The 23,455-nt window shown below is 47.8% G+C and overlaps 1 protein-coding gene across 1 annotated transcript in view; it reads right to left on the bottom strand.

The window, feature by feature from the left end:
* Positions 1–6,427: 6,427 nt before the first annotated feature.
* STK32B (serine/threonine kinase 32B) overlaps positions 6,428–23,455 on the bottom strand; it is a 385,511-nt gene continuing 368,483 nt past the window's right edge. The window contains exon 12 of the mRNA XM_025437605.3: positions 6,428–8,420. Coding sequence (XP_025293390.1) covers positions 8,282–8,420 — 139 coding nt within the window. The 3' untranslated portion in view covers positions 6,428–8,281. The remainder of the gene's footprint in view (positions 8,421–23,455) is intronic.

The raw sequence follows: 23,455 nt of genomic DNA, 5'->3' as shown, positions 1-23,455 counted from the left end.
CTTCCATGTGTTTCACGGTTGTGATACTTCGGTGGGTGATGGTCACATGTTTTGTAGCATGCTCCTTAGTTGTGGTTTGTCTGGTGGGACTTTGTTATGACTAAACTAGGGTTATGGATTTGGGGGAAGTACACCACAAGGGTGAAGCGACCTTCTTGTCACATCTTCTCAATGGGTCCTGACATTGATATGACTTTGTGTGGGTGTTGTTCTTTGATCACCTCATTTAGGGGAGGTCTGTCAGCCTTCTCCACTGCCACATTACTGCCTTTCCCTCTCCATAGTCTCTCTGGTAGAAGTGAGTCCCTAGGTCCAGTGCACCAGGCTCCAGGATAACTACCATGTTTGCCCATCACCCAGCCTCCTGCCATTCTTCATGGTGGGTGAATCAGGATCTCAGCCAAGTTTGGTGCATTCTTGGGGGCTTTGGCCTTGGGAGATGCAGAACTTCAGGGCAATTCTTTTCCCCAATTCATTTCTAGAATTGGAGACATATGAGAGCATTTTTTTTTTCAATTCATTGTGTATGGAAAGCTATTCTGTGGTTTAGGAAAATGCCATAAAGTAGAACTTCTCTGGGTCCCAGTTTGCTACTTTTGTAAAGGGGTTAATACTTTTGGCTTTGCAAAGATCTGAAGATCCAATGGGACAATCTGGGCTGAGTGGCTGCCCTGGAGCCTGGCAGGTGGTAGAGTCTCAGCAGATGTCAGTTCTCCATTGCCCAAGCCACCAGCACTGTCTGCCACCTCTAACATTTTAAGGTCCTACAATCTACAGTCACCATAAAGCACACACTATTGTGAGCTAATTCTTTTCATAGGAAAGAATTTTAAGATGGAAAAATAAAATATGAAATGAGTATTTCTGCTACCTTTTGTCTATCTCTGGTAAATCAGAGCCAGAAAGTTCTGTGTGAGAGCCATTGCTAATAAAACTAATATTTTCTCCCAAATTCAGTGAAATTTGGGTTTCCCTTTGTTAAGAGCCATGTGCTTAGCCACAATCCATTTTTCCCTTCCTCTTTCCTAATGCATCTTCCTTTTTGATCACCCGAGTCACTCATTCCTTCATTACACAGGGAAAAATGACCCCATCTGCAGCTTACTGCAGCCTAAACCACTTCCATCGCCCATGCCAGTGCTTGGTTTAGGAGGGGCATGAGACCGAATTTGACAAATGAGTCATGAGGGGAAGTTTGGGGGATTCTGGGAAAGACTTCCCTTCTTTGAGAGAAAGCTGCAGGGATGTAGGGATGCTCTTACCTCCCTGAATGCTCTTGTGTCTGGATATGATGTGCACAGCTCTAGAGCCACCAGCTGAGATTGATGCCAACACATCAGGGATATTGGTGTAGAAGAAGGGATGGAACCTGGACCCATGATGGTGTTGTTGATCTGTGGATCCGTTCTGTGCCAGGCTTTCTACCTCCCCTGGACTCATTGTGAAGTGGGAAAGTACTTTTTTGTGTGTCAGGCAGTTAAAATTGGGTTTCCTCTTGCTTAGAGCAGAAAGCAAACTGATATACTTTTAGAAAAATCCTCCTGCAAACAAGCAGCCTTAAAACAAAAAAACAAAAAAACACCTCTTCAGAGACTCTTACAGAGTCTTACAAACATGGCTAATGTTTGTATCCAAGAAAGAAAGTGTGAGTGTGTGTGAGTGTGTGTGTGTGTGTGTGTGTGTGTCTTTGAGGGCAGAATATAGAGTGGTGGGCAGCTCACCACGAAGAGAAGCAGATGTGAAAGAGCTCGACCCAAAGCATCCAGAATTTTCACTGCTCTCACAAAAGGGAGGAAGGAGAGGAGAGGGTAGTCTTCACGGAGTATGCATTGTATGCCAAGCAACAGGAACAGTAAACACATGATTTTGCTTAATTGCTGTGATGGTTCTCTGAGGTATTATGACTGGGACTCAGATTTGAAATCTGACTCCAAAGTCCTGTCCCATTCCTTTACCACCCAAATCTAGTCCTTCAAGTTCCCTAGAAACGTCCTGTTTCCATCCCCTTCTCCAGGACCACCATCCAGATCAAGCTCAGCATCTCTCCTGGACTGCTGCCCATCCATCCAGCTGTTGTCATGTCAGCTGCCACAGCAGTCTCTTGTCTGCACAGCAGTCACCTCCCTCTCTCAGTTCCAGGGCATCTCATAGTGCAAATCAAACTCCTCCCTGTGGTTCCTCAGCATTTCCATGATCTGGTCCTGCCTAGCTCTTCAGCCTTATCTTCTACCACTTTGCATTCCACCCACCAAGCTCCAGCCTCCCTGGCCTCCCTACTTTTCTTACAATAACCCAGGTAATAATTAACTCGGGGCCTTTCCCCAGCTGGTTCTCTGTGCCTGGAGGACATCATCATCCATCATCTCTTTGCATGGCTCACTCTTTTTTAACCTGTGGGCCCAGACACAGGAGGCTTTCACTGAGCACATCAGGGTAGCACCCCTCCCCATGTGCCACCCTGTCAACTGCATTGATTATCTTCATATCAATTTGAATTATTTTTATTTCTTAATTACTTTTCCCTTGACTGACTCTCCTGTTGAGAATATTGGCTCCAGGAGGGGCAGAAACTTCTTACCACTGAGTCTCCAGCACTCAGAACAATGTCTACCACATGAGAGGTTCTCAGTATGTGTTTCCTGAATGAATGAGCAAATGTGGAAGAGCTCTGCATTTATCTCTTGCTCATCTATTCCACAAAGGTTTTGAGGTAGCTCATATGGAAGAAATCCAATAACATAAAACAATGTACATTAAAAGATAAAACATAAGATACAGGAAAAGTGTTAAATTAGATTACAAGATCAACACCAGATACTCAATCCCACACAGCCATTAAAAATGGGCCTGATCTTGGCTCTCTGGGTTCCCTGTTAGCTAAATAAAGCCATTAGTAAATGTCAAGGTGTTCTAGATCTACCCTTCATGCCCAAGGTGCCTCACCTGACTGGCCTAGGAGTCACTGACCTGAGCTGGGCCAATCAAACTCTCTAGTTGAGGAGCTTGTACCAAGGGATAGAGACAGGTGGAGATGGCCCCTAATCTGAGATGATGAAGACTTGGGAGTTGGGAAAAATGATGAAACAGCTGGAAAAGGAAGTGTGCCAAGAAGGGCAGGAACACAGCATGTATGTATCAAGATGGAGCTGAGGGAGGAGCTCATGCAGTTTCAGAGAGTAAGGTGGCAACAGTGGCTGCTGGCTGACTCCCCAGTTCCCATGAGGGCATCTGAAGTGCTCCAGATGGAACCAGTAGGATTCTTTTTGGCCCTCCTGACCAATCTTCTTTTCCTTGAGCTTCTAAGTGTCTGTTTTTGATAATCATGGTTCTAAGACCAGGACAGATGAGAGACAATAGCCCTGAACCAGTCAGAATAGACTGGGTTGTGTGGTAATAACAACAAAGACTTACACACACTACACATCGATCCCTGGTTGACTGCTGCTCTGCTAAACATGTGCCCACTCTGGGACCCAGATTGATGAAGTAGCCTATAGCTCAATCATTACCAGTCCCTGAGGTAACTAACGGATTATAAATGGTTGGAAGGAGGAATTCACCTATTATGGCAATGAAATTTTCTGACTACTGAGGATGGGCACCTGACACTTGCCAAAGCCTACTCTCTGCTTGAGCCATATTGAATTTTTTTCTTCTTGGGAAGATGACCAGATTTTTTTCTTACCTTTGGGATTTTGCAAAAAGCCCTTAGCAACACTCTACAGGACATAGAACTATTTCTTCCAGAGGTATAGACATAAAACATAATACAGGAAAGCACATCCATCATTACGCCCTGGTTGTGACCTCAAAGAATGGTAAGTAGGTGAAGGTAAGGAAATTCTATGGAAGAAGATGTAGAGAAGGAGAGTGAATAAATCCTGAGCGTATCTGATTTTGGTTTCTTTTTAAAAATATATTTATTTATTTATTTATTCATGAGAGACACACAGAGAGAGGCAGAGACATAGAAGGAGAAGCAGGCTCCTCACAGGGAGCCCAGTGTGGGACTCGATCCCCAGACCCGGGATCACGCCCTGAGCCAAAGGCAGATGCTCAACCACTGAGTGACCCAGGCATCCCTGATTTTGGTTTCTGATGGAGTAGGACTGCCCAGAGGGAATTTTCACACACTGTCCTCTGTCAGGAATGGCTGTGATCAACCTTCCAGACTTCCCCCCAATGAAAGAGAAATTTCTCTTCTGATCGGTTAGAATCTGAGTCATTGATGGGGCCACTATTACTAATGACGAGCTACTATTCTTGGCATCCTTGACCTGGCTGGTGCCAAGGTCAAAATTTGAGAAGAGTAGAGGGCCTTGATAAGACCCCAATGCTGGTCTTCTTGCATCAACTTGAGCTTCTCACGGGGACTTGCACTGGGGCTTCAGTGTTGGCATGGTCACTTGTTCACTGATTCCTATTTTGCTATTGTTTCATAAACTCCTTTGAGAATCTGTTATAGTGGGGATTGGGGACATGAGAAAGGGCTATCAGCACAACAAGATTCAGGTTTTTCTCACCCTGCCCAGAACATCATCTGAGAGCCCCCCATTCTAACCCTTAATCGTTAAGAGTTGGCTAAACATGACATGTGAAATGAATTTCTATTAGGAAATGCCATTGAGCTAAGCATAGAATGTGGTTGTACATATATGACTTCCTAGAATCAGGACAATATAAAATGGCAGCATCGACACCTAGGAAGGGTCTATGTGTAATCTGTCACTCTCCCTGCAGAGAGGAAAGGATTAGGAAGTGTGTTTGGGAGATAAAGAATCAAAGGGCAGAGACACTGAGAGGGAAATCCATTAATTGTGTTTGTCCATGATTACCCAGGAAGAAAAAGCTACTCATGTTTTGTGACAGTCAGTAATTAAATATGAGAGACGCCTCACCATGAATTCATGTTCCCGGTTGGAAGAGGAAATGGTGAGAGGCACAGTGCATGAGCTGAATCATCAGTGACAGGCATTTGTTGAACGTGTGGCCAGAGCTGGGCACCAAGGTGGGGGTGTGTGCACTCCTTCCACATCCATTGAGAGCCTGACTAAAGGCAGCTCTGTGCTGGGTGCCAGCTGCACACATCCCACCCTGATGGAGTTCACAGCCTGGAATGGGGAGGAGGGTTTGGGACAATAGACTGTAATATGTGCCAGTAAATGGGAAGGGACTCACAGCATCCAGCTAAATGTGAATTGTTTTTACTCACTGGCATGAGAAGCCTGCAATATATTTTAGTGGAGGCAGGGGAGCCCTCTTGACACCACCAGTCTACACTTGTCCTACTATGCCTGGATTTCAAATCACAATCCTGATGCAAATTCTTGCTTGGGTACAGATTTCTGTAATCAGATTGCTTGCTCACCAGTACTGGGTTGGGCTATGTACCCTGGGAATGGGGGTTTGAATAAAGGAGAAGGGAAAACTCTTTGGAACTTGGAACTCAGGAGAGATGGCTCTGAGTGGGGTGGACTGGGATTGGGCACTCCATTGGGTGGGTTGGGGTAGGAGGAACATCCTCTGGGAATACACTGGGACCTGAAGAGAAAAAAAAAGCCCCAGGAAATGTCAGTGGGCCAGACAGGAGACAGGAAGATGACAAAAGCAAGCTTCACTCAGCCCACCCCAATTTGTGCTGGGCTTGCTTGTTCTTCATTCATTCCAAAATTGTTGATTACTTCTTATGAACCAGGCAGTGTTGGGACTGGGATATGGAGGGTGGGGAGCAGACACAGCCATGAAGAGGACCTAGCCTCTCTAAGGGGCTTGAAGGCAAGGAGGATGAGCCATGGACAAAAGTAGCCCTACTGCGCAGTTGGTGGTCATCAGAGCCAAGAGAAAGTTACAGAAAATGTATGAGCAAGTACATGGAAGAGATTACATGGCTTGGGTTAGTGCTGCTGGGAGACCAGAAGGCATCATGAAAGAGGTAGAACTGACCCTTGAGAAGCATTAATTTTGATGTGCAAAGATGGGAGTTGAAAGGCATCATACATAGGATGACAGGGTGGACAAAAGCAGGGAGGCAGGAAATCAAGAAGTCTGTGTTATAAAGCAAATGTTGGTTGGTTGCACCCACATGTGTGCTGTAATTTGACATTTTAAGAGTGTTTCTCTCTAGGTGGAAAATTTTCTGTGTTTTTTCCCCTAATAAATAGATCATACCTTTATACTGAAAAATAATAATTATGATGATGTTCAAAGTGGTAATAATAATAATAATAATAATAATAATAATACAAATTGTGATCAAGTTGAATGGAGCCTTGAATTGCCAAGTTTGGTTTTATTTGGTGAGTAAAGACATCACCAACTAAAGTCCTTCCCTTCCCATCTCTCTGTTCCTAATTCAGCTTCAGCCTTTTGACTCAGAGGAACATTGCCCATCTCACCCAACCCCACAGAAGAACAAAGTTGTAAGAAAGAATGTCCAAGAAATAGTTTATTCTGAACAAGAAACAACACTGATTCAAACACAGCCAGGAAATCCAGTGTCTCTTGGGCTGCTTCCAGCTCCTGCCCCCTAATTCATGAACTCAGCCCAGTGAGGAATCTGAAGTGCTGCCCAGGTCATAGTGAAGAGAGGAGCAGCCCTGTGATTTCCTAGAGGGAACAGAACAGTGCCGATGGGGGACACAGAATGACAAGTGTGCAAGACAAGTAGACTTAACGTGGGCAACACAATTGAGAAATAAGCTTGGTTCAAAGGAGGAAAATAATGACCATTTCCTGTTTTTAAAATAAAAATACAAAACCACACCATCCATTAAAATGATTCTCTTAAGACGTCTAAGATGACATTGACAGCCCCAAGGATTGATTGATTCATGATGTAAAAAGTAAAAACCAGAAGTTGGGAGAAAAAAAATAAAAACAAACTTGAATAGGGGTAGACAGAGTTTGAAGAAGACTCCAGGAAGAAAAGTTCAAGGAATCCTAAACACCAAGCTTGTTTCTACAGAAAGTGACCTGCCAAATGAGTGACAGACCAAAGTTTCTTCAGATGATGATGGTGATGCCCACAAAATGTGGCTAAAGTTTAGTGAGTGGTGCATGCCAGGTGCGTCACGCACCGGATGCTGTTGAACCCTATAATGATCCTGCAAGGCTGGTTTTATCATCACCACTTTAGAACAAGAAAATGATACATAAGTGATTATGCAGTTTGCCTAAGGTCTTCTGGTTAGTAAACAGCAGGGCTGGATTCTCAACGAGCCTGACTCCACGTCTGAGCTCTGTCCCTGGTGCTACAGCTTCTCCGCATTCAGAGGGCGAGTGCTCCCCAAACATGTCATTCCTTGGGTGAGTCCACCATCCTTCTAGAGTGAATTGTTCTAGTCACCCATGCTTCTTTACTCATCTATACAGGGCCACCTCATCAATGCCATTTGGCGACCCTCTTTAAGACAATGCTGAGGAGACCACTTCACACCCTTCACAGGAAAAACATCTAGAAGGAGGGTGGGGACTTAATTTGGCTGTGGGACTGGGTTTTGGGAAGAACTCTGATGGCACTCAAGAGGAGTGACTGATGGTTAGTGTCTTGTCCTTCCGAGGGGCATCTGCCTGCCATCCCTGCACAGGGTATGAGGTGGGGGTAGGGAGCTGCTGAAATTATGGGTGGGAAGCAGTCTTCTGGGAATAAGGGCAGCCATGCACCTGCAGCATTGAGACCCAGGGGACCAGGCTGATGTGCAGGCCACACCCTCTTCGAGGGTCAGAAAGACTGGCCCCGCAGGGAAGGTAAACGAGGACTCTTCAGGTTTTGCTCCAGGGTTTGGGAATCGTGTTCCCAATCGGAAGGGCAGGCTCAGAGATGTTTATTCTGCCGTTGGGCTGCATTTTCGAAAGTACTATGTGATGCACCATGATGGACCAAACTGCAAAGTTGGGATGGCCTAATTGCTTTGTGGGATGGGAGCACACTTCAAATATCAAGGTTGTAGTTTGCCTGTGTAAACAATTTCATGTCACAGGTTTTGCATGTCTGCTACCCATCTGGTTTCTCCCAATAACCTTGTGGTTAGAGGTGGGACACAGCTGTTTTCACCCCTTTGGCAGATGCAGAAACAGGCACAGGAAGGGCAAGGTTGTCCAAAGTCACGCAGAGAATCTGTCAGGCACCTGGGTCCAGAACCCGGGCTTCTTGGCAACAAGCTCAGGGCTCTCTCTGCATTTGATGTCATCAGGGGTGAGACTGGGACCATCGTGGCACAGAGAGGGGCTTTCGGTGGGCAGGACGATCTGTGCAGTCCCGGCAGGTGCTGTAGGTGGTGGCTTAGCTGCTGCAGCCGCGGGAGCAGGCATGGGCTAGAATGTTGTTGTTGCACCCGTCCTGGAGCTTGCCCTGGGTCTGGCTCCCCTCTCGGCCCTCTGTGTCCAAGAGCTGGCCGCCCTGCCCCTGCTGCCTCCTCAGCCTGCAAACAAGCACAGCACAGATGTGAGATGGTGACGTGGAGCAGAGGGCAGTGGGAGGCTCAGGAGATGCATTGGTGCAAACAGGGCACTGCAGATGATCCCCGGATGACTACCACACAGTCCGTGGCCTTGACGGGTCACAGGACCTATGTGTGAGTGTGTGCACGCATGCTTGTGCTGAGTGGGATTCTCTAATGTTTGCAATTGTGTCAGGATTTGAGTGAGTCCTTCAGGAAATGCTGAAGTAGCAGCAGCAACACAGTATTTTGAAGACCGCAAACTTGGTGGCCACCGCCTCCCACCCTTTGTCTTCCCACAGGGACGAGGCCCTGGTGTGCATGGAAGCCCTCAGCCCATGCTTTCCCTGGCCCAGAGTGTGGTACCCCGGAGCCAGGCAGGCCTGGGGTCAAAGCCTGGGTCAGGTGCACTCCTGTGAGATATTTAACACACACAGCTTCAGTTTCTCCATCTATATAATGGATATGACAATTCCCACCCAATGGCTCCCTGTGAGGTCTACAGGAGATCAAGCTTGTAATTTGCCTAAGTTCTCACGCCATCAGGGTAGGCGATGAGCCCCACACATCATTCATTTGTGTGGATGCATTGAATGCCCACTGATGTACCAGCCACCAAGGCAGGGAGCAGGGGAAACCCTGGCCAGCAGAGTGAAGAGTCATCTTCTCTGTCCTCATGGAGTTTACTGTCTCAATGGGGCCATGGACACCAATTGAATTATCCACTAAATAAATACCCAAACAGATGAGCACCCAGCCTTACGAAATGGTCCACGACAAACTGTTAAGGGAACATGATTCTAAACATTGCATTTCTTAATAGCCGGCCCGCTGCTCACCCTCCATGTGATCTAAGATGTCAAGAGCCTTCTCCTTGTGACCTGCAAGTTCAGGTTCACGCACTATCCCACGACTGTCACTGTGTGCATGGGGCAGGCAAAAAATAAAATGGAGACATGTAGGGAAGGAGCAAGAAGTCTGAGAACAGGAAAAACACAGCTCTCAGTACTTGCTACTCAGGCACCGCTGGTCCAGCTGCTGTCTTCCGGGACTTAGCCTTCCTATGGAACCTAGGATTAAACCATTCACTTGGAGAAGGCTAAGGGAATCATCAGAGAGATGATTCCAGCCCTACTGTGGGGCTGGAAATAATAAGATTGCCACAGTCTTGCCTGTTCTGAAAGACACAGGTTTCAGCCCAAATTTACTTCTCACATAAGCCGGTTCTGTCAAACAGAGCACAGACCTGCTGCCTGATGTGTGTGAAAGAGCCACTTCACTCAGCAAACACACGCTTCCAGGGCACTGCAGATGATCCCCGGATGACTACCACACAGTCCGTGGCCTTGACGGGTCACAGGACCTATGTGTGAGTGTGTGCACGCATGCTTGTGCTGAGTGGGATTCTCTGGTGTTTGCAATTATGTCAGGATTTGAGTGAGTCCTTCAGGAAATGCTGAAGTAGCAGCAGCAACACAGTATTTTGAAGACCGCAAACTTGGTGGCCACTGCCTCCCACCCTTTGTCTTCCCACAGGGACGAAGCCCTGGTGTGCAGCCCCTTTGTCCCCAAGGCTTGTGGCTATCCAGGTAGCCAGAAGGGGAAAGGTGGTTAGGGTCAACATTCATCCACAAGACAGGTTGGGACCCAGAGGATAAAGTAAGTGGGGGAGGGAGAGTCTAGTACCAGCAGAGGGGGTGGTCGGACTTCCCGGGCAGGGCTGGGAACTGCTCAGGAAGCTCCCTCTCCTGTCCCTTCTCTGTCCTCCCCTCTACTTTAGGAGGTACCTCTGGAATGAAACTCAGATCAAAACTAGGGAAAACTCAAATGGCTAAGAAACTAAATGAGAAATGCCTGTACTTCCAAAGTAGAACCTCCCTGTTTGGTTCACAATTGTAATGCCACATAATTCTCTGGGTATATCACAGGATAGAGGTGAATCCCATTAAGATTTTAAGTGCTCACTGTTTGTGGGAATGCAAACTGGTGCAACCACTCTGGAAAACTGTGTGGAGGTTCCTCAAAGAGTTAAAAATAGACCTGCCCTACAACCCAGCAATTGCACTGCTGGGGATTTACCCCAAAGATACAGATGCACTGGGGACACCTGAACCCCAACGTTCATAGCAGCAGTGTCCACAATAGCCAAACTGTGGAAGGAGCCTCGGTGTCCATCGAAAGATGAATGGATAAAGAAGATGTGGTCTATGTATACAATGGAATATTACTCAGCCATTAGAAACGACAAATATCCTGCTTCGACGTGGATGGAACTGGAGGGTATTATGCTGAGTGACGCCAGTCAACCGGAGAAGGACAATCATCATATGGTCTCACTCATACAGGGAATATAAGAAATAGTGAAAGGGAAAGGAAGGAAAATGAGTGGGAAAAATTAGAGAGGGTGACAAAACATGAGAGACTCCTAACTCTGGGAAACGAACAAGGGGCAGTGGAAGGGGAGGTGGGTGGGGCGTCGGGGTAACTGGGTGATGGGCACTGAGGGGAGCACTTGATGGGATGAGCACTGGGTGTTATACTATATGTTGGCAAATCGAACTTCAATTAAAAAAAAGAGAATGAGAAAAAAAAGATTTTAAGTGCTCAAACATAGCATAGATAGCCTTGCTGTCTCTAGACTCTTGTACTTCTCTGACCCGAAATATAGCTTCAAAGGTTGCATAATACAGAGTGGATGAGAGAGAGATGGATGCAGAAGTCTTGTGTAGATCAGGGAAGGCTTCCTGCAGGAGGCAGCATTTGAGCTGGACTTTAAGGATTGCTATGGAATGGGGGTAGCCGGAGGGAGGGACAGGGATTTGAAATGAAGGGACATAAGTCAGGTAAGAAAGTAGAGCAGAACAGTTCAGCATGGACCAGCATCCTCTGGAGCTGATGGTTTACGTACTTTGGCTTCTTTTGGCCAGAGTTTATTTAAAGAGTAGAACTAGCAGTTTGAAGTCACCATACATATTTTATGTATACATAAAATAATGTGACCATGAGTACTGGACCCTACAGCATTAATTAAATGAGGTATGAGTCAGTATGGGTCATCCCCCCTTGGCAACCTATCATCAGATTCAGGGTGAACCAAGGTGGCTGAATCCAGAAAGAAGGACCTTTCTATAGGCTTCCACCCATCCACCTATAGCACATGGAGCTGGGATTCTAATCCAGTTCTGGGAGGCACCAAGGCCTGCATTCTTCTCACTACATCTGCACCCCCACGCACCCACCAACCATTCACCATCCATTCTCCATCCACTCATCTGCCCATTTTCTATGCACTGATCCCTACATTCATCCACTTACTTACCCATCTGCCCATTCATCTATCCCATCCATCTATACACCCACCCACCCATACACCCACTTCCATGTCCACTCATTTGTCCCATTCCCAAACCCATCTGTCCACTCCTCATCCACTTACCTATTTACCACTCACCCATCCACCTCCCATATACACACCCACCCATCTACCTCATCCATGCATCATCCACGCATCTATCGATCCATCCATCCTCCCCCTTAGTCCTTATTCATCTCATTATCCACCCATTCACCTGTCCATCCATCCATTTCATCTATTCACTATATACAGATCTGTTGATCTTCCCATTTACCTCCATTTCCCCATCCACCTCCCCCATCTATCATTTATTCATCTTCTGCTCATCCACCCATCCACCCATCCATCCAACCAGCCATCCTCCACTATCCTCCCATCTTATCAATGTGCTTCCACCTTCCATCCACTCACCCACCCATTCACTCCCCTACTGTCTGAGGCTCACAGTTGAAGGGGCTGCGTGGAGCAGGACCAGACATATTCAAACAGTGAATATCCACTGTGACAAAGTTTCTGCTGGAAGGAAGCAGCATAGCACAAGGCCTCGGCTTAGAGCCAGGCTGTTCCTGTCCCTGGGTCCACAACTTATTAGCTATGTGACTTTGGGAGTTTGGATTCAGACCCAGGGATATCGTTCTCCAAGACCCCTGCTCTTTCTACTGACTCCTGTGCCATTCAATCCTAACCTGGGGGGAAGGGATGAGCATGGAAAAATCGTTCCATGCTCCAAAGGAATTAAAAGGCTCATGTTGCTTAAATAGGAATCTTCGAACCAAGACGGATATGAAACCATTATGACTGTGGCCCTGAGAGCTCACCTCCATGACTAGCCCACAGTCCAGTTATCTGTAACTCAAGAGGAAATGAAAAAGGATTTTACATATCCTACTAGGCAGAGCTCAAGTCTGCTGATGCAAATTGGTCGGTTATCTCTGCAATGGCAGGAACGTTTAATTTTCTCAGCCAACTTATCACATTAATTCTCAGCTTTGTGGCCGGAATTCTGAGTGACAGCCACAAGTTCCCTCAATCTCTCAAACTCCACCATCAGATGCCAGAAGGAAGCGCTCTGAGACACTGAACCTCTACCAAGGAGAGTAGGACACACATTAAAATTTGTAATAAATCAGGCTCGAGGCATTTTTCAAAGGCAAAATATTTCAGAAGAGTAAAATAAAATGATTAGCAATCAAATTGCAACTCCAGCTACTTCACACACGCAGGATGGAGTCCACTTAATACCAACACTCATCTGCTATGCACTTTCCGGAGGCGAGGCCTGGCCTCTGCTGTGAGAGCCCGGTTTTCGTTTATGAAGTCAGCACGAACTGCTTTCACACCTATTCCCAGCATTCCACTGGCTCTCCCTGTGGATGTTTCCTGGCTCGTGCAGAAACGTGGATGGAGGGGCAGAGTGGTGTAGTGGGGGAGTGCAGGGCTGGCCGTCCCAGGGGCCCAGCTTTGCCATCACTGGCCTAGGGGCTGGGCACACACTTCTTCAAACCCCCCTCTCCTCACTTGTAACACAGGGACAGAAGAACATGAACCACTGTGTGCTGTCTGTCTGTCCTGTAGCAGGTCCTTTATAAAGGGCAGCTATTTTTTAAAAATATTTTATTTATTTATTCATGAGAGACACAGAGAGAGGCAGAGACACAGGCAGAGGAAGAAGCAGGCTCCATGCAGGGAGCCTGACGTGGGACTCAATCCTGGGTCTCCAGGATTACAACCTGGGCTGAAGGCGATGCTAAACCTCTGAGCCACCCGGGCAAGGGCAGCTATTTCTTTAAAAAATATTTTATTTATTGATTTGAGAGAGAGCACATGAGCTAGGCTGGGAGGGTTGGGGGGCAGAGGGAGAAGCAGACTCCCCACTGAGCAGGGAACCTGACCTAGGGCCCGATCCCAGGACCCTGGGACCATGACCTGAGCCAAATGTAGATGCTTAACCACCTGAGCCACCCAGGCAAAGGGCAACTATTTTCAAGATGATGATCACAATGTGCAGATACTCTCCTTTTGCAGATGGGGAAACTGAGGATCAATGAGTAAAACTTAACTTGCAGCCATAATTCTGATGAATGTCTCCCAGCAAGGGGGTCCCCAGAGATGGCTCTGCAGGCCACTTTCTGGGTGGAGAGGGGTCAGGGCAGAAGAGGAGGGAGAGGACGTGCTGGAATGGGATATATATAGAGTGGCTGAGGGTCAGGACCCAGAAGTGGATGGAACAGGACAGCAGGCTGAGTAAGAGAGAATCCACCCCCAGCAGTTGTGGCGCACTGCCGAGGAGCTCACAAACCAGGGAAGGCCAGGACATGGAACTGGAGACTTGAACCAGGTCTCCTGTCTTATTGTGTGTCTCTCACCCACTGGAGGGGGCCACAGCATGGCATCTGTGTCTTCACAACACCCAGCACAGCACCCAGCCCTTGGCAGGTACACAAACCACAGGTGCCAGGAGGATGGGTGCGCCAACAAAGGAATAAATGCCCATCTTTTATTAGCAGGGTGTTTGCCCAGGTTGGCAGGTTGTGCCAACATCCCAAGGGGGAAAGAAGGCTGTTGTAATTAAATGAAGCAACAGGGTGTCCTAGCTGGACAAAAATTGGATTGCCATTTGCAGAACTGGGGAGTCATGGCCCTTGTGGGCAACAATTCACATGAGCTAACGTGCATGGAGCTTTTTCTCTTGTAGCTGAGGGAGTTGGGATAGGTTGTTACTGTGTGTGAATGTGTTAATTAAAAATATTAAGGCAGGGCAACCCTGGTGGCACAGCGGTTTAGGGCCGCCTGCAGCCCAGGGCATGGTCCTGGAGACCCTGGATCGAGTCCCGCGTCGGGCTTCCTGCATGGAGCCTGCTTCTCCCTCTGCTTATGTCTCTGTCTCTCTGAATGAATAAATAAATAAATCTTTAAAAAAATATTAAGGCAAAAAAATGTCAAGGCAAAATGATGTTTGACACAGCACTTAATGGATATGGTCTGATAATTTTGTATACAATGAATTATATTAGCAAACACTTGGGTAGTGCTGATTATGTGGCAAAGGCTGTTAAGTATTTAACCTGTGTTAACTCACTTGTCCTAACAACCACCGTAGAAAGTAGATATTTACATCCCATTGTGCAGATGAGGAGACTGAGGCACTAATGTGAGATCCAAGGTCACAAAGCGAGCAAGTGTCAGTATTCAATGCCAGGCAGCATGACAACAGAGTCTGTGTTCTTAGCTGTTATGTATAATGCTTCCCTGTGGTTCATAAAAACCAGAGTTGAAGTTGGAAGAGAATTCTGGGGACGCCTGGGTGGCTCAGTGGTTGAGTGTCTGCCTTTGGTTCAGGTTGTGATCCCGGGTCCTGGGATCAAGTCCCGTGTCGGGTTCCCCACAGGGAGCCTGCTTCTCCCTCTGCCTGTCTCTGCCTCTCTCTCTCTGTTTCTCATAAATAAATAAATAAATAAATAAATAAATAAATAAATAAATAAATAAAATCTTAAAAAAAAAAAGTTCTGGAAGGTCACATACCCAACTGAGCGAAGGTTATTAGGTTAGGGTCGGGAGGCGGCTGTTGACGGGAAGAAAGCAGTCCCCTGTGTGTACACTGCGAAATCCCTTCTCTAGCATCCCTAAGCAGACCACTCTCAGCAGAACCCTGCTGTCCTCCCCCCCCCCCAAGACGACCCCCTGCACGGGGGAAGAGCTCAGACCCTTAGAAACTTCTTCCACCTAGAAAAGAAACTGAGGATTCTGCTGTGTGACAGCTGCTCCCCTTCTGGCCTTTGATGTGTTTTCTAGAATTATTCTCTCTCTTCAATTCTTGGACGCCCTCTGGGCTGACCATCTCCCATCGTCCCCTGGGTTCACTCAGTCCCGCTGCTCAGGGCTTGGGAGTCTAACTTGTGGGAGGGAAGGGTGCTTATCAAAGGCTCCCAAGCCCCCAGCTTCAGCTCGCATTGCCAGTGGGGAGCCTCCACAGGGGTCAGGAGGAGCAAGGGGAGTTAAGTTAGGGCATCTAACTGCTCTCCTTGCATGGTCTCCTTGAGCAGCTGAGAGCACTGTAAGGTCGCTGTCCCTGCTGAGGTCGCCCTGTCCCCAATGGTCTCCCCCTTTCCCCTCTCTTGTGGAGCCCAGGTGGAAACCCTGCTTCCGTGAAGCCCCAATCCACTGCGCTAGCCAGTGTGTGGGAGCAGTGGGACACAGAGGGCCCTTTCAAGTCGTGTCTCCTTGGAGTATTTCCTCTGGGATTCTGAGAAAACATCTTCCAGGCTCCCACAAGATCAGAAAGACTCTTCCTTAAGTGAAAACTCAGTACAACCGGCCGTTCTGCTTTCGAACCTCATCACTTACTGGGAAGATCGCCTTGTGTGCCATCCTTATCTCACAAATTCAATAACAGCCTCTGGCCAGAAGCATTAAAATTCCGTCAGTTTTATCTGCTGTTGCCTAAAGCAAACGTATTTGAGGGAGCCTTTGGATGGGGCCCGCTATACCAGGGGGGGATTTGGCAAGATGCAGCGGATTACCTTACTGTGTCTCCCCCTCTACGTCCCTTTGCAAACAGATCACTCGGGGAAACGGAAGGGTTGGCAGCCTCAGGTTTCTGAGTGATGGAGACTGAGATGTACTGAGCGTGTTCCCATTCAACACCTCCTCACTGAATACCTACGTCCACCTCCTGGAGAAGAATTCACAATACCCCTGGTGAGGACGAGAAGAGGACACCCAAAGATGAGCAGCTGGTGGTAGGTCACATCACTTGTCAGACCTGAGCTCAGGCTCAAGGGGAGGACTTTGCTCTTCCCACCTTCCCAGCCTCGTGTCTCTGCCTGCACACCTGCATGAGCAGATTTCTCTCTAGATTTAGAGGTGAGGCTGATAATCTGTGTTCGAGCTGCCTTGCGGGTGAGACATGTTGGGTCCCCTTTGACTTGGGTGCACAAGAAAGGCCTAATGGGTGGGCTTTCCTCATAGTGCTCCCCAGTGTGACCTGCCCCTTTCCCTGCACCTGGAAGGATCTCAGTTCCGGGCTCTGGGGCTGGGCAGGCCGTGGGAATAGTTCTGCCCAACGAGAGAGTGAGGAGAAATGCCACCAGCAGGCTGAAGCAGTGCCGATGCCAGACCCTCTCAAAGTCTCTTTCCTCTGTCACTGTGATGTTCCAGAAATGCTGCTTCCTTCAGGCTGGGTCCTAGGGTGAGGAGGATGAGGGTGATGTGGGAGCAGCACCCCCTCACATGACCTCTGTAGACATATAGCATGAGTAAGAAACAAACCTTTGTTGTAAGCCCCTGAGATTTGGGGTTTGACAGGGGGAATCTGGAGATCCAGACACTGTTCTGTGGGTGACCAATGCCCTCAGTGCAGTTCTGGAATGCAGAGTTCCTATGGGGAAACCCCGTGGCTCCAGACAAGAATGAGCTCTTTGAAGGTTGAGAGGTCTGAGTTAGGGGGTTGCCCATCTCTTTGCCTGGGCAGCCAGCCCTGTCCATCCCCTTACCCTTCCTGCCCCCATCCAGGTACAGTTACTGTGTTTCACCTGCCCAGAAGAAGAGGAGGTCAGATGGGAAGCCAATGGGATCGCCTGTGTTTTCTTTATTCATCTGCCCTAGCCCTCACTATCTTTTTATTTATTTTTCTTGGTATATTTTTTATTGGAGTTCGATTTGCCAACATATAGCATAACACCCGGTGCTCATCCCATCAAGTGCCCCCCTCAGTGCCCATCACCCAGTCACCCCATCTCCCTGCCCACCTCCCCTTCCACCTCCCTTGCTCGTTTCTCAGAGTTAGGAGTCTTTCATGTTTTGTCACCCTCTCTAATTTTTCCCACTCATTTTCTCTCCTTTCCCCTATAATCCTTTTCACTATTTTTTATATTCCCCGTATGAGTGAGACCATGTAATGTTTGTCCTTCTTCGATTGACTTACTTCACTCAGCATAATACCCTCCAGTTCCATCCATGTCAAAGCAAATGGTGGGTATTCATCCTTTCTAATGGCTGAGTAATATTCCATTGCATACATAGACCACACCTTCTTTATCCATTCATCTTTCCATGGACACCGAGGCTCCTTCCACAGTTTAACTATTGTAGACATTGCTGCTATAAACATTGGGGTGCAGGTGTCTCTAGCCCTCACTATCTGTCACTCCTTGGACTCAGTTAACCCGACATTGCCAACTCCACTCTCCCGGCGGAGAGGACTGACATTATGTCACCTCTGCCCTCTGACAGCAGCTGCTGCCCTTTTATAGATCTCACCTCCCTGGTTCCTAGCTACTGATTGGGAAAGGGCAGGCACTTGACCCAAGGTGTACCAATCAGAGTCCTCCTCTGCTGGCTAGATTGGATTAGTCCAGGAATGTCACCTGACTCAAGCTGAGCCAATCAGAGCCATTCTCTGGGATGCTAGAATTTGAGATATGGAAAATCTTCTCTTACTTTCTCTCTGTTTCATCTTTCATCTACTTTCTTGAGTTTGGGGATAGAGCTGAGAGGCTCTGGAGCTTTCAATACTGTGTCTTCACAGTAAAAGAAAATGGCTTCAATGTGCAAAGAAGCAGAAACCACTGGGAGGAGGAATGAGTGCATCCTGGCCTGGATGCCAGCGACCTTGGGGTCCTCTTGCACCCCAGCCCTCCCTGTGGCCACAGGAGCGCCCCCTCCCAGTGCATCCTGTTTAACCTTGCTTTTTTGGTTCCTTACTTGCAGCCACGACAGTCTCCAAGAATCCTGCATTGATGCTGGCACCTGTCTCTATGACCTCCCAGGGCCACACTTTTTCCAGGTGAAGCAATGGGATGTACATGGATGGTTATTAAATTTATTAAAGTATCGCTAATTTATATATGTGTCAAATGCCCATACTTTCAAAGTCACTGCAACTTGTATTTATTTTGCAATATTTATAAAATAACTTTTCTGAGGCTTAATAGGCAGGCTGAAAATTCTGGTTAAAATTTGGGAGGAATCAAGGGTTAAATGGCTGCCAGTCATGGAACCTTGATTAATTCCTGGAAGGTGTGCGTGTTTCTCAGGGCTGTCTGACAAACTACTGGCCACTGGGTGAAATATATTCTCTCGAGTTCTGGAGGCCAGAAGTCTGCAATGAAGGTGTCAGGAGGGCTCTGGTAGGAAAATCCTTCCTTGTCTCTTCCAGCTTCCAGTGGTTGCCAGCAATCCTGGGCAACCCCTGGACTGTGGCTGCATCACTCTGGTCTCTGCCCCTGTCTTTGACATCCTTGTCCTTCTTGAGACCCCAGTCATTGGATTTATGGTCCTTCATCCAGTTTGACATCATCTTGACTTGATTACTTCTGCAAAGACTGGATTTTCAAATATAGCAGTGGAGGGTGGGGGCAGTGCAGGAGTTTATCACATCCTTTTAAGATCCACAGGCAACCTACAAACAAGGCATTTCAGGCAGAAAATCTGAGGCTTCTCCATAGGAAGACTGGGGGCAGCCCCCAAGCTGCGTTCAGTAGAGGAAATGGTCAGTAAGGGCCTTAAGAAAAGCTGCCAATTGCCCCCAGTAGGTTCAGACCATCCTACTGTATATATTCCATTTTTTCCCATACCTTCTGAGCAATGCCGTTCCTTTGCTTCACTTGGATATTTTAATTAGTTTTGACATTTATAAAAAGTTAAAGGTGAGAGCCAGAGTAGTGTGGTCATAAAAACACGAGATCGAGCCACCCCGGACCTAGATGGGATCCCAACTCTGTAAATCACTGACTGCTGACCTCAGGCAAATGACTCCTTCTCTGAGATGCCAACATTTACAAATCAAGGCTGTGGTGAGGATTTCTTTTAGATAAAATGTAGATGCCCCTGGCACAGAACAGGTTTGCAGTATAGTCACATAGTGATAGTATTATTTCATTTGATTGGCAATGAGATATTTAGATGTAACAGAGAGAAAATTAGACCAGGATTACAACAACAGCAACAATATTTATTTCAAAACAGACCATTAGATCCTATTTATAATTTTCAAATTCATACACAGCCTCATTCCATAACAGATTTAATAAGGCCTCTAAATATTCCTCCACAAAACAGGGTACCTCTGTCTCACTGTGGAGAACCGGTCGAAAGGGAAAGAAGAAGGGACTTTAAATAATAAAAGTCTGAGCAGACCAATGACAGCAGACACTTCTAAGAGAAGCCGGGTTGTGGGGATGCAGGGCCATATGTCAGGGATGGCGTCTCACACCTCAGCCCACCAGAAATCCGCCACATTGTATTTTCCGGGGTCTTTCACTGGCTTCAGGGAAGGTGCCAGGATTGGGAGCCACTTCGCAAGCAGGCTGCACTTTGCCTTGATGGAATTGGCAGAGGGCCCTGACTCCCGGGTGATTGATCTAGAGTTTTCATAGAACTATCAGGATTCTACAATCCCAGCACCTGCTTGGCCATCTTCACCTGTGGCTGAAGTTCCTCCTGCTGTTCCAGGTCGCTGAGCTGGTTCTCCCTGGCCATCTTCCTGGGCTTTGGGAAGGTGCCACCTGGCTTAGTGGAGCAGTGATCCCAGAAAGCCTGGCCTCACCCAAGGAGGGTCACCTGGGAACTTCCCCTTCACCTCACGGGGCAGTAAAGCCTCTAGCCTTTCCGAGATTCAGAGATGCCACAAGAGTCAGAAGTAGGCTTTTATCAGTTTTTCTAACTGTGAAACGGGAGAAAATAATCCTATGAACAGAACTGCAATGAGAACGGAATGAGCAGATGGCTGCAGGGTGCTCTCCAGCTCCATAGGTTGGAATAGAGGTGCTCTCAGCTGTTTGTTGGCTCTCTTGACTGCCTATCCTCATCTATAAATGACGTGTGGACCACACAATTGGAATCTCAAAGACTGGAGAGAACCTAAATGTGGTTGGCCTTGACTTCAGAAGGCAGGGTCCTTGATGTTGGCCTCTTCCTAGTGATAGGGCTAGGGAATGTGCCATGGCTAGGAGATGTGCCAGTGGAGAAGGTCCCCCTTTTACTGATTAATCTGCAAGATGCAGGCTTTACCCTTCCCTGCCTTCCCCACAGGGTGCTGAAGAAATCAGAGTGATGTCAAGGAACTCTGCAGGTGGCACAGACCTTGTAGAGTCAAGGATCACTGGTACCAAGTCCGGCCCTTGAAGGGGAGCCTGAGGCACAGAGAAGCTGGGATCACCCCCGCCCCTGTGCTCAGCACAGGGCAGTAGGACGAGGGTCTGCCCTGTTCATCCAGTCCCCAAGCCTGAAATGAATCATAACTTCATGCTTCTTGGCCTCCATCCCCCAGTGGCTCCAGGCCACAACAGAGGGCCCCTGACTCCCTGCTGGGGTCCTCCAGGGAGGCCACCTGGTTGGATGAGGTCACAGATTTTTAAACACGTTTTGATTGTTTATCTCTCTGTGGCTTTGGTCCAGGCATCACATCCTTGTCCCCAGCTGAGCCTGGCGGTGGCTTGCTGCTGTTGTGCTGTCTCAGGATGGGTAAGGAGGACAGACTGCTGTCATGTTCATTTGTACAATCTTGTACCTGTAGTGTCCGGGCTCACCGACAGACCATATCTACGCAGCTAGTAGAAATCCGCTGTTCAACATTGAATGTGCAAGGGAAGGGGCTGTTTTGCATTTTGATTTAGTGCTTGGTAAATCCAGAGCCTGATTACCTCCCTGGAACCCCAGTCCTGCCCCCTCTTAGCCATGTGCCCTCAACCTGCCCTTCTTCACCTACAGCAGGTGGAAATAAAAGTACTTGGCTCAGAGGATGGATGTACACACTGCCTGGCATAGAGTGGGCTCCCCAAGAAAGTGTGCCCCCATGGCCCTCTGCTCCATGCAAGCCACTGCCCCACCAGGATACATTGGAGAGACACCTCAAAGACACCACGTGCAGAAAGCACCCCCTCACAATTACAGGAGCAGTGTGAGCTGCTTTTACTTGTACTGGAGTGTGAGCCCCAGGAGGAACAGGGGCTTGCTCCTGGCTGTGCATCTGACCCTGAATAAACATCTGCTAAACAGCTGGGGTAAAGCGCATGCAGCACAAAGAGCCCAGAATCTAGGGGATGGAAGATTAGACTTTAAGTCCTTCATATTCCAGTTCAGAGCTGTGGATGTTGGAAATACTAATAATACGCACCTCAGGAAGTGTGGGAAGTAAAGATCAAAGCAGTGACTCCTAACCAGGGGGACCTGCCTGTTGGGGAACATCGGCCAATGTCTGAGGCTAGTTTGGGATCGTCACAACTACAGAGGTGCTACCTGTATGTACTGGGCAGAGGCCACAGATGCTGGTGAACATCCTACAATGCAAGGGACAGTCCCTGCCTCAAAAAATTGGTGTCAGTAGTCACCAAATGTCAATAGGACCGAGGATGAGAAATCTAGATCAAAGAAACAGGCTCTCAAACCATAAAATCACATATGAATGTCACCTCTTATTATTAATAATACTATTAAGTATAACAAATGCAGTATTCGATTTTTTAAATATAATGTTTTCAGGGCCTTCAAATGTAGCTTTAATGTGATTTTAAGCACGTTGACTTCTTTACAAAATATCACAGATAGAAAATTCAGCTCCTGAAACTCCGTTCTCACCAGGGGCTCCTTATCCTGGAAAACTCTGTCATATGCTATTGAAAAGACCTTTTGGAAAAACTGCACTCATATCTTTAGCCAAAAATAGGAGGACACAACCCATTAGTATTTCTCAAACTAGTGTAAGCGTCAGCTGCCAAGGCCCTGGAAGCAGATGTTTCACCTGGTGTGGAGGCCTTCAGCCAGTTGAGACCATAAAACAGTAATAAGCTGTGCTTCTAGAAAATTAGGCAGTGCTAATTATAATTTTGCTCTCTGTTTAGAAGCTAAGGTCCAGAGAGTCAGACCCAGGGCATGTCCTCCACGTCCCCACAGCAGGCTGTGTCTGTCTGCATCCCAGCATCACCCCTGCTAGCTGACAGCATCCTGAGGGCACCAGTCCTGCTAGATCTGCTTTGGGGACTCAGGGTCCAGTCCAAGATTACAGCTTTCTGTTAAAGGACTGAATGAGAATCCCCTACAGGAGCTGGTATGGTTGCTGCCCACCCGTGTCCCCTGGGCACTACATGCTGAGGATGACTTCCTCACTGCAAGAGGGGCTGGGGGAGCTTTTCTCTGCTCAAGAGTGCATTCTAGCTGAGGAAGCACACAGGGTCTGTGCAGGGGCCAGGGAGCTGTGCAGGGGCGAGGTCCTTGGGAGCACCCTTAAGCCCGTAAGGGCTCAGAGCTGCAGGTCTCTACCCCATAGCAGGGAAGACAGAGGGCTGGACGGTTTGCAGTGTTAGGGATTCTTATGACCAGCTCAGAATCAACCAGAGGAGGCCCTGTTTGGGCACACTTGGTGTCTCTCAGGAGAAGTTCTCAAACTATGAGGTATCTGCACGACACCAAGAACATCAGATCACCAGGCCTATTTGTTCAGCTTCTGACTCAGAGGGTGCAGTATCCATTTTCTTAGGTGTTGTAACACATCACCACCATCTGGGGGGCTTACAACAACAGAAATGTATTGCCTCTTGGAGGCCAGAAATCTGACGTCAGGGTGGCGGACGGATTGGTTCCTCCTATAGGCTGAGAGAGGATCTGGTCTAGGCCTCTCTCCCAGCTTCTGGTGGCAGCTGGCGCCCCTGGCATTCCTGCCTCTGTC

The sequence above is a fragment of the Canis lupus genome, chromosome 3 (genome assembly GCF_003254725.2).
Source record: "Canis lupus dingo isolate Sandy chromosome 3, ASM325472v2, whole genome shotgun sequence".
Lineage (NCBI taxonomy): Eukaryota > Metazoa > Chordata > Mammalia > Carnivora > Canidae > Canis > Canis lupus.
This window is presented reverse-complemented; position numbering and strand designations above follow the sequence as displayed.